At 27.4% G+C, this 12,227-nt stretch overlaps 1 protein-coding gene across 1 annotated transcript in view; it reads left to right on the top strand.

Annotated features, from left to right (window-relative positions):
- Positions 1-9,286: 9,286 nt before the first annotated feature.
- The window catches only part of LOC117170894 (Down syndrome cell adhesion molecule-like protein Dscam2), a 30,219-nt gene continuing 27,278 nt past the window's right edge, over positions 9,287-12,227 (top strand). Inside the window, exons 1-2 of the mRNA XM_033357940.1 lie at positions 9,287-9,444; positions 10,003-10,016. Of these exons, the coding sequence (XP_033213831.1) occupies positions 9,287-9,444; positions 10,003-10,016 (172 nt within the window). The remainder of the gene's footprint in view (positions 9,445-10,002; positions 10,017-12,227) is intronic.

The following is a 12,227-nucleotide window of genomic DNA, read 5'->3' as shown; positions in this document are numbered from 1 at the left end:
CAAGATTGTTTAACCATTAAGAAATATTAGCTTTAATGACTGTTAGAAATAACTTTTTTGTTAGGGCAATTATACGCTTGAAATTATAAACCGCACATGCCGGCGCGGCGTCATAAAAATACGACTCAAGAGATAAATCTGGGTCTTCAAGACATAGAAACTTGTCTCCAAGCCATAAATTGAAGTCTCTCCTCCGTTTCAAAACTGAGACATCCTCAAGACGAATTTTTCAACTTCAGCATGTTTTGGTTGGGGGCAATTCAAGTCGAACTCAAGTCGAAGAATTTTTATTCGGGTTGTATGCAAAAATTTAACAATTTGTTTTGAAAGACATTTTTTAAATGAAAATTCAACTGTTTCATTAAAATTCGTGTATTTTGCTCAATAATTGGTGTGAAATTTTTTCTCCCTTGGCTAAAAAATCGGTTTTCGTTGAAAATTCAACTCTATTTTCAATCGTTCGTCTTTTTTTTTTAAAATTAAACTCCTTTGGTAGAGGATTTATCTCTTTGGCAAATGAACCACTATTTTTGGTTAGGAATTTATTTCCTTATTTATCTTTCTTACCAAAATATTCATATTCTGGTTGAAATTTTTTTTATTTTGTTTTAAAATTCAACTATTTTGTTTAAAATTGAATTATTTTGTTAAAAATTCTTTTTTTGATGGAAGATTCATCCCTTTGGTTAAAAATTCATCTATTTAGTTTAAAGCAGATATATTTTGTTGAGATTTAATTGATTTGGTTTGCGGTGAATTATTTAAGTTGAAAATTCATCTTTTTGGTTTAAAACTTAACTATTTTTCGAAAAATCGCTTTTTTGGTAGATAATTCATTCTTTTAACCAAAAATTTAACTATTTCAGGTTAGGATTTATCATCCTGGTAGAAACTTAATTTCTTTAGAGATTATTTTGACTATTTATGGTTAAGAAATATTTAATTTTGGTCGCAAAATCTAATTTTATACTTTTGGTTTGAAATTCGTCTTTATGTATTAAAAACACAACTATTTTGGTATAAAATTCAACTGTAAGAATTCAACTGTATTGTATAAAATCTTCCTTTTTGACTTCTGAATTTAACAATTTATTTGAAATTTGTTTATATTGACTTTTTTGCGCTCTTTTTGGTTTTAAAATTAATCTCTTGTCATAGAAATCTTAGTTTTCTTTTTCGCTAAAAATGCAGTGATTTGGTTGATTCGTAATCTGATTTGGTCAAGCATTTAACTATTTTGTTAAAAATATATCTTTTACAGTTAAAAATTAATTATTTTTTTCAAAATTAATTCACAACCTGAAAATCACTAATTTTAATTTTCCATTTTTAATTGAAAATCTAATTTTTCCGTGGAAAATTCCACCATTTTGTTAAAAATGAATCTTTGTTAGATGAAAATTTATGTATATTATTGAAGATGAAAAATTTTTTATTATATTTTGTGTTCGTGCTAGGAGGTTTCAAATCTTCCAGAAGTGGGACTCACAACTTGTTCAATCTAGAGAAATGCTTTTAAAATGAAAAAAACTTTGCAGAGCCATAAAGAATTCATGCGTCATCCTAAAATTAAAGTTATAAATTTTATATCTTCATGACTAAGTTGCAAATTTGAACAAAACGTATAACAACTGGCACGCGACAGAAATAAATGAAGTTGTGTAAAAATTAGTTTTGGATCTGCAAAAGCGGATCATTTTTATCGAAATTTGATAATCAGAATGATCCGCATTGCTTTTACACCCCGACGTTTATTGCGCTTGCATTAGCTTTCACATGGATGATTTTTTCTTCGGCTTTAAGTCACGCTATAAAATCACTCATTTTTCGGCATCTAAAAGGTTTCTGCTGAATTTGCATATTCGCAATGTTCCAGTCTGAAAACTTATAAAGTTATAAATGGCAGTGCCGGCGCCTTTAAAAATAAAGTTTCGGGCCGGTAAACGAACCGGAAGTTTCCTTATCGACGTAACACGCTCATGAATCATAGCGGGAACAATTTATAGCTTTTAGAATTCATGTTCCGATCCCTGCTACGTCAGCTTTTTGCACGTCATCACAGGACTACATATGTACATTTCTTCCTCAGTAAATGAACCCGGAAAACACCCCGGACTTTCTGATAAGGCGATCCGAAAAGCTGATGAAATTTAACCTTTAATTGTGGACGTGATTTAATTTTTAAACTAATATAGATCTGAGGTAAGACCATACATTGAAAAAAATGGTTGAGCTGTCCCAGCTAACCGTTTAGCTAGATTTCGTCTTTCAACAAAAATATAGCTTGTGTTACCTAGAATTGTAGCTGTTTTAGCTAAATTTGCCTTCTAGAAATAATCTAGCTAATTAATCTAAATTATTTCTGGATGCAAAATTAAACTGAGACATTTAGAAATCTAGGTGACACAGCTATATTTTCTTGGAAGACGAAATTCAGCTAAACGGTCAGCTGGGACAGCTAAACCATTTTTTTCAGCGCAGGTCTCACAGACTACTATATATATATATATCCACCTGTCGCAAAATTTTTACAAAAAAGTAGACAACTCTAAAATAATTTTTACAGGAATCTACAAATAAATACAATAAATTACAGGAAAGTACAACTTCTTTCTACTATTGAGAATAATTTTGTACTTTTTTCTTTTTTTTACATTGTTGTAATTTGATGAAGTTTTAATTTTCTGCAAGAATTTACAGCACAAGAATGTAACAGGAATTTATGTTTTTTGCAGCCAAATTTTTTTTCTTCTTTTCCTTATGTTGACAAATATTTAGAATATTGTAATAAGAAAATTTTAAATAAGATTTGTATACGATATACAATTACAATGTTTTCAATATTTGTCATCCTTGGTCGAAAAAGACAAACTTTTTGACCGTTATCAAAAATGAAACAATTATGAAAAAATTGATCACTGTCATTGACATTAAAACATTCGAACTCTTAAAGATAAAAATTTGTTTACTTGAAGTTATAAAAATGAACCACAAATTAAGATATTTAAAGTTCAGTACTTTGGCTTTTAAGATTTTAAAATTAGAGCTTCAAAAATATTAATTCAAAAGCTTAATTATTTGCGCGTATATAAAATGGAAGCCTTTGACATTTCTTTGTTAAAAGTTTTTGGATTATAAGCCGTTTAACTGCAAAATTAAGAATTTCAATTTTTTATATATTGCACAGTTGAAAGATTTATATTTTCAAAGCTAGACATTAAACATTAAATTTGTTTCGAATTTTTTAAAAATATTCTCTTAAGATTTGAAAATCCTGCAGCAGTAAAACAATTACCATAAAATAATCCAGATTATTTTTTGAAAATTTTTGAAGTCTTATTAAATATTCTTTCAAATTATTTTTCAATCAATAAAAATTATTGTTAGTATTCCTTGTGATTTGTATACAAATTCATTATTTATTTAAGACTTTGCGAAATGCTTGAAAAACTTATAATTTCAATCATCATTTATTAATCAAAAATGTTTTTAATCCTTTTAAATATTCCCTTAAAATTAATTTTTTCAAAATAAAAAGACATTAAAAATTTTTCCAGAAAACTTAAGTATGTTATTTTCTCAAAAACTTTAAAGATCCTTAAAAAGTTTCAAAATCTTATTTCCAAATGTTCAAAAATCTCAATTGATTTTTTTATTTTTCGAAATCTTTCATGTTAAGTTTTTCTTAAATTAAATTTTTGTTCAAATTAAATCTTGTAAATTAAAAATTTGTTAAATAGGTAAAAAATTTTAACGTTCACAGTTTAAATCTAATACTTTGAAATATTAACGATTTATTTACATTTCAAATAATTCAGTTGCAAATTTTTTACTTTTTAATATTTGATTTATAAACACTCATTTTGAATTAAAAGTAAGACATTATTAAATATTCAAAATACATTTTAAATTAAATGTTTAAAAATGGAATATTTTAGGTGTAAACAATATTTAATTAGGATTTCAAATCAAATACGAGCGTTGAATTTCTGAAATTATTCCTAAACTAAGAATAGTTTTTAAAGTTTCAATCGAACGCTTACATTCGCTTAACTATTGAGGCTTTCAAATTAAAATTTTTATATTTTTAACTTTAAAATCTGAAACTTCCTTTATTTTGAAGAAGTTCAGATTTAACCTGTAAAATAAATTTTTGTCCAATTTTTAATATTTGAACTACAATTCTATGAAATGTATTATCATAGGAAAATTTCATGGTAAAATTCTAATATTTTTTAAAATTTTAGTTGATTGTAGAAACTTATATCTTAAATATCATACGAAAATTGACAGTAAAGTATAAGTCTAAACGTTGGTGTGGATCCTAAAAGTATTGGTTGTAAAAGTTTATATTCTTCTAATTAAAATTTTACATTTCTACAGTGAACTAGCAGTGTTTACAACATAATCTTAATTACAGTTTCCAAAAGTAAAATCCTGTATGTTTTTGTAATACCTTGTGAATTTTAACAACAAAGTAAAAAAAAAATAATAACAAGTTATACAATCTTGTAAATTGTAGAAATGTATACCTTTTTGATATATTTTTTTTAATATCCTACTAGAAAATACAAGAAAAAATGAGCTGTTTGTACTAAACTCCATTTTTTGGTAAATTTTTTACATTAAAAAAAAAATACAGTTGAAGAAATGTTGTACTTTAACGCCAGTGGGTGAAGGGATCCACATATCAGAAGTATGATGCGGTCTGGGAGACCGCATGTGCATACTTTTATTTCAATTTATCACTTTTTGCTGAAATAAAGGATAATTACACGGAAAAAATGGAAGGTCTGTTTGTCCATATAAATGTGCAGACAGATCATTTTGCAGGGTCGACTATAGGACAGCTCTTGAATATGGCTAAAGCGACTATCTCTAGAAAATAAAAAGAAGACGTCCAAATCGACAATCTCAGAAAGACGTATCGATTGTCTCAGATCGTCTTCTCGGTCATCTGAAGCTGGCTGACCGTATCATTGTGAAGGGTCGGATCGGAGATCTCAGATGGCCGATCTGATTTTCTCAGACATTTGCCTGAGTCGTATTTGACAGTCGATTCGATTATCTCAGAATTTTGACGTATTCATTTCGTATGGGCGATTCGATCATTTTTAAAGGGTCGACTTGATTATTTCAAAGTGTCAATATAGATATTCAAGAAAGGAAAATTCGGTTATCACAAAGGGTCGATTCGAAAATCTGAGATTGTGAAAAGGACTATTTATGATAGTCAAATACATATTTTTAAATTATTTTTAACAATTTTTTTGATTCTCTATATCCGAACTGGCATGAGGTGTTACTAAATAAATAGTGAAAAGTCCTTTATCGATTGATTTAGAGTAGGCATTCCGATAATAATCTTAAATTCAAAAATTACTGATGCGTATAAAAACCTTTAGAAATATAATTAATAAGAAATAATTATTTATGAATTTAATGTTAAAGCTTTTTCTACCAATTTTCACTACAGTTCCAGCTCTCCATCAACTGGATGTAGGAGGACGATTGCATTGACCCTGCCGCTGCCATCTGCTTTTCCACAAATCTCAGGAGTTGATGTCTGAACTGAAAAATAAATATTAATTTTAATTTAATGAATCCAATTCCAGTTTATTCTAAATCGATTAATGCTAGAATTAACAGTGATTATTGAAATCATTCAAATTGATTTTAAACTTACATTAACATAAAAAAAAACTAGAATGAAATGTCTTAATTCTCACATTACTTACGGAAAATATTAAGATTACAATTACGTACTTAAAACAGGTACTTACAGAATGAGATATTTTCAATGTATCCTCAATAATTTCACTCACTTTACACCGGAATCGTTGGGAAAAACTTTTTTTTTTAATAGATATCGTCACGCGGTCTACGGGCCCGTTATGCTAAATTGGAGCCAATTAGCGATACCCTTTCAATTTTCACGCGCATGATTGACGCGCAAAAATCAAGCAATTGACCATACGCAATGGCTTCTCTGCTCATTCGTGGATGGTACAAATGAATGAAAACAATATGTGCCTATTGACCATACCGAAAAGGATACCTTAGTTAGCTCTCTAAATTTTGACCATATAACTTTGACCATACATTTTTCTCCGTGCAGGAGGTTCCATTTTTTGGAGGAACCGATTCCCGTACTTTAGAGAATACGTAACAACCTCAAGTTTGTTTTTGTTGCAAAAAATTGCGTCTTTAATACTTTGAAACAAATTAGAACAGAAATATAAAAGTGTGACGTAACCGTGGACGTGTGGTCTCACTGACCGCCCATGTGCTTTCAATTGATATTAATGGTCAATTACACACAGGACCACATATTGTCGGACTGCCTCGCCGAAAGCACCACTAAAATTAAAGTTACTAATCACACCAGCCTCAAGGCATAGTGGTCGATTAATTACATTCTTTATGATGATTTATTCTTTCACACTGTGAATATCGATTAAGAGTAGCATGCCCTAAGGACCTGACCCACGTATTTAAAAAAATCAGATTATGGGCTAAAAAAACACGTATGCCGTCGTGGGATGCCGGGCAGAAGTGATAACGTCATATGATGCACATTGAAGTGGTCGTTCTTTTAAATCTTTCAACATAAAAAATAGTTTAAAGAATACTCGATTTAATTATACAAGTTGAGAGTAGGTTCGAAATGAATAAGTAATTTGATTGAAAACAGGACGTTTACGAACCACGACCTTGAGGAAGAGCACGTGTCGCTATTCACTGCTATGTATATTATTGAATATAATTTGAATATTAAAAGTTAATTTAAATTTGCAATTATATTATTTCAATCAGATAATCTTTCAAATGATTCTGATGTACTGAAATGTGTCTTTGCATTCGATTTTTCAAATTATATGAAAATACGTTTGATTTCTTTCTGAAAAGTAGTATCAACATAAAGTATAAAACTTACAAAAGTATAAAGTATAAAACAAATTTTCAAAAATGAATGTGATATTAAAAAAAATGTAGAGTTAACATTTTTCCTATGTTCGAATGAAAATGATTCTTTAATGCTTTTTAAGTTATCATTTATAAAAAAATCAATGAATTGTTACATGACTAATTTTTTCACAACACCGAAATAGATAAAGATTCAATTATAAATTTTTTTGCTACTATATTATAATTCCGGAGTTTTCAAGAAGAATAAAATGTTTTCTTTTTTTACATTTGGGTCATCATTTTTTAATTTTCAAAGAGTTATGGAAAAATTTTAAACAGTTAATAATTCATTCTAAAATAATAATTGTTAATTTTAAAGATTTCAAAATGGTTAAAAAATAATATGAAAGATTTTAATAATATTATTTCCATTTTCCGTGATTTAATTCAAATTTAGGTAAATTTAATTTTTTAGGGCGTCAAGAAAAGGAAAAATATATAGTTTAGTTTCATGGGAAAATTTCAAACAATTTTTTACTAATGAGTTCTAAGAGCTCATTAAAAAAGATTCAGAAACTTTTTATATTATTTCATAAAGTAAAAAAAAGGGTTAACAAGTGTTTGAAGCAACATCGTGCCCAAATAAATAATTTTAGAATGAATGTTAGTAAATTTAAGAGATATTTAGAAGTTTAAACACCATTAAAAACAAATAAAAATTTATAAGATATTTTAGGATTTTGTTGAAAATTCAGGGTAATGACATAAATTCTTTAGGTTCCCAAAACAATTTCTTAGGAATTTTTAATTTGAAAAATAAGCTTCAGCAGAAAATTAAAAAAAAAATTTAAAACATTAAATATTTCCTTAAATTTCAAGAAATAATAGAAGATTTTAAAGCAAAATGTTTTAATTTTGTAACATTAAAAAATAAAAAAATAAATTCAACCATAAAATTTTACAAATATTGTTAAAATTTACAAGAATAAAGAAGATTTTTAAACTGCAGAAGATTTTAAAAAAATGCAGATTTGTGTAAAAGTTCTTAAACAAAAAGAAAGCCAGACGGTGTAAACGCAAACGTCTGGACACTAATGTTTTTTTTTGTTTTTAAATTAAAATTTGTGAACAAAATGCATGAAAAACTGAAAACCCGTATGGTAAAGTATCACATGCCCTTAATTCGAATAACTTTGAAAGGTCTCAAGTGAACAAATTAATGTTATTCAAGTTTTTAGGAAAATTGGGGATATTTTAGGCAGCAGTTTAGATTTTAAATAACTTTTCTAAATTTCAAGAAAAATTCCAGTCAGATAAACATATTTTTGAGAATTTAAGAAGTATTGTGTAGATATTTAATTCTAAAAGGGCTCGAACTTTTCCTATTATTTTGTAAAATCCCGTAAAATAAATATTTTTCTTAATCTAGATTTTTTGTTGGCGAATATGAAATATTCACAAATATTTTATAATTTTCTTCAAATTCGTAAGAAATTTTGGAAGATATTGAGGGGAATTTTTTTACACATGAAATGATTTTTCAACATTTTAAGAAAAAGTTGGATTCATTTACAAATATTTTTAGGAATTCAAGAGGCTTTGCATAGACTTCAAATATTTTAAACCTTGGAAGCATTTCCGAAAATGTATAGAATATTTATTATTTCTTCTGAAATTATAAAAGACCTAAATATCTTTTCAAAGGGCTGAAACTTTTCTAATGATTTGTAAAATCATGTAAAATAAAATACATATATGTTAAATCTTCTGCATTCTTTTCTTGACACATCTTGAATATTTAAAAATCTTTGCTAATTGTCATGAAAATGATAGAACTTATATAATTCTTTGAAAAAAATGCTGATGCTTCTTCCCTTGTAAATAAATTTAAGATGTGTGTAACTAAACAAATATCAAAAAAGCATTGTTGTGTTACGTCGAAATATTGTTTAATTCATTTCTATACCGCACTTCATTCTGAAAATCTATTTTTATTTACAAAACATCTGTTAAGTTTTTAAAAATAATATAAAGAACATAATACGCAACTGCAGTTAGGGCGTGGGAAGGTAAAAGTGTTTAAAATAACGTTACGGAATATATGAACGCTCCCTAATAATAGTAATCGTATATTTTACGATCCATTGATACACTGAATTCATTCTTTCGGAATCTAATTTCAACAAGAATATAAGTCTTCAGAAAATTTTAACAAATGAATTGTTATTAGAAAATTAAGCAAATTATAAAGATGAGTATAAAAGTGAGCACGCGCGTGCGCGCGCACATAATGGTATAGTATATACTATATAAGCGCACGCCGCTATATGATGCTAATACTGTCAGTTTAATATCAGTGGGAGTGTGAAAGCGAAGGATGGAGAGAAAAAGAGCGAGTGAAATCGACAGAGAGAAAGGGAGAGAACAAGAGAGACAGAGAGAGATTGGGGAAAAGGAGAGAAGTAGAAGAAGCGAAGGAGAGATAGAGAGGGAGAGGGATTCAAGGAGTCATTCAGTGGAAGAAGCAAGCAAGAGGTAGAAAAGGGAAGCGTTACCCAAGGAGTGTTACCGTACCGTTACCCACTTTTACGAGTTCACACCGTTCCATAAAAACTTACCACATAAAAAATTCTAATAAAAATCCTGACGAAACTATTTTTTTTAATTTATTTTTTAATTCCTTTTTCGTTAGCATGCCAGAAGGTTCTAGCTGTCAATTTGCGTTATGTTATGCAGTCAAATCAAGTTAAATAGTTAACGACGGTCGACAAACTTTAGAACGCGAAGTAAATTTTCTCGTTTCTTCAAAGTAAATTTTTTATTACCGTCCAAAGTTTTCTTTCCATCGCGGTGAAACGTGTACCTTACATGAAACAAAAATAGCCCTTATATTTTTTCTGAACCTAATAATATTTTTTAGTAAAAATTCTTTTGCATTGATTTATAATCTCAATAACTAAAGACTAATTTCTTATTTTAAGAAAATTTTTAATAGCATTTTCATCACTGTTTACACTTGGGAAAAAAGATTTCTCTTCATTTTTTCAAAAACTAATACTATTTTGTAATTAACGTTTTTATTTACCGATTCAGCAACTGGGCAGCTGGTAAGTGAGATTCCACTTTTATTTTTAATTGAAAATTGAATTTTTTATTGCAGTCCCAATTTGTATTATACTTGTTTGACGAGAATACCGAAAATTTTGTTTGTTTTTACGTATTTCTAATGGCCTAGGAGATCCTTCTAGAAAGCTAAGTTTTTTATTTTGTTGATGAACATTTTTAGGGGTTATACTCGTTAGGACCCACAGATTCTGAATTTTTTAATTACAAAAGACTTATTGAATAATTACAAAATTTGTATTTATCAATTTTGAGCTCATTTCTGAGTCGAAAAATGTTCGTCTTAAGACACGTTTCAGCCAATCATTCCCATCAAGACAAGGCTCGTCTTGAGACAAGTCGACGCATTTTTACTTGGGTTAAGCGAAAAAAAAAATTTTCTCAAATTTTCTCGGAATCTTGTAACATTTCCTGATTAAAATTTTCAGTGTTTGATTCAGAACTAATTCATATCAAAGGTATATTTTTATTTTATTTTTAAAGAGAAAATTCAATTTTTTTGGACGTTAATCGCGTAGATAAATATTGAAATTTCAAAACTAAATTTTCAAAGAAAATTTCCCATTTTTTTGTATTGAAACAATAAGTTTCGATTAAGACATGAACTAATTAAATCTAAAAAAAAGTTTAAAGGTGAAAACATAATTCCCAAAAAGAATTCAACTTATTTTTTATAAATTCGCTTTTTTGGTTTTTAAAATTAATCTTTTTTGGCTGAAATATCAACTATGGAATGTATTGTTAAAAATTCAATTTTTTACCCAAAAGCTGAATTTTTTTCCAGAAATTTAGTTTTTTTGGTGGAAGATTTTTAATTTCTTTGAAAATTCATATCTTTAATTAAAAATCCACTTTTTTAAAATTAAAAGTTCATTTCTTTTGCTAGTAATTTGATCTCTTTAAGAACAGTCCAACTATTTTTAGTAAAAAAGTAATTATTTTTTAAACAAAAGTCTACTATTATATTTTTGGTTAAGAATTCTATTTCTTGATTAAAAATTTTATTTTATGTTTCAAAATATGATTATTTTATAGAAAATTCAACACTTTTGCTAAAAATCCATTTTTTGGTTGAAAATTCAACTGTTTTATTTAAAATCTTTTTTTTTTTAAATAAAGTTGAACTATTTTGGTAGAAAATTGTACTGTTTGATTCAAATCCATACTTTTTGCAGAAGATTCGCGTTCTTGGTTTAAAAATTCAACAATTTATTAACATTTTGTCACTTTTGACTGAAGAATCTCTTTTGTTTGAAAATCTAACACTTCTAATGAGAATTTGTCTCTTTGGTATGAATTAAATTACTTTCGGTAGAAATTAATTCTCTTTGGCTAACAATCCCATTATTTTCAGTTAAAGATTAATTAATTTTGATTTAAAAATCTACTATTATTTTTGGGTAAGGAATAAGTATATTTTGGTTACAATTTTTATTTATTTCGTTTAATGTTAAATTATTCTGTCGATGATTCACCATTTTGGATTTAGGATTCAACTATTTCGGAATATAATGAAACGATTGTTGAAAATTAAATTTTTGTTGTTGAAAATTTATCTGCTTGTATTGAGCATTCCAGTATTATGTTGAAATTTATTTATTCAAGTTTTTAATGAATTTGCGTTTACGTTAAAAATTCTTCTTTTTTGGTATAAAAATATTTTTCTTGATTGAAAATTCATCAGTTTCTTTGAAAAGTTATCATTAAGTTTTAAAGTTGAACCTCTTGTTTTAAAATAAATTTTTTTGCTCGAAGATTTATGATCTTCTTTGAAAATTCCTCCCTTTGTTTGAATAGTAAATAATTTTTTTTAAATTCTTCTTCTTTATTTAAAATAAATTTTTTATTATGGAAAATTTAACTGTTTGGTCGTGAATTCATATTTGTAAGACAATTAAATTTAACTATTTAAGTGATAATTCTTTTTTTGGCAAAAAATTAAGCTCCTTCCTAAAAATAAATTCACCACTTTGGTTAAAAATTAAATATCTGTTGAAAATTAATTTTACAAAAGAAAATTTAACTATTTTTAAATGAATCTGCTATATCATCAGAGACACCAGGTGTATACATATGAAACCGGTATTGCCATCTAGCGGCCAGTAGGCACACTTGTAGGCACTCTCGGAACTTACCATTTGTGCTAATTGGCATATTGTCATCTGTCAACAATATCCAATACCAAACATTTCAAG

This window comes from Belonocnema kinseyi, chromosome 4, assembly GCF_010883055.1.
Source record: "Belonocnema kinseyi isolate 2016_QV_RU_SX_M_011 chromosome 4, B_treatae_v1, whole genome shotgun sequence".
NCBI lineage: Eukaryota > Metazoa > Arthropoda > Insecta > Hymenoptera > Cynipidae > Belonocnema > Belonocnema kinseyi.
Note: the sequence above shows the minus strand (reverse complement) of the source record. Positions and strands in the feature narration are given on the sequence as shown.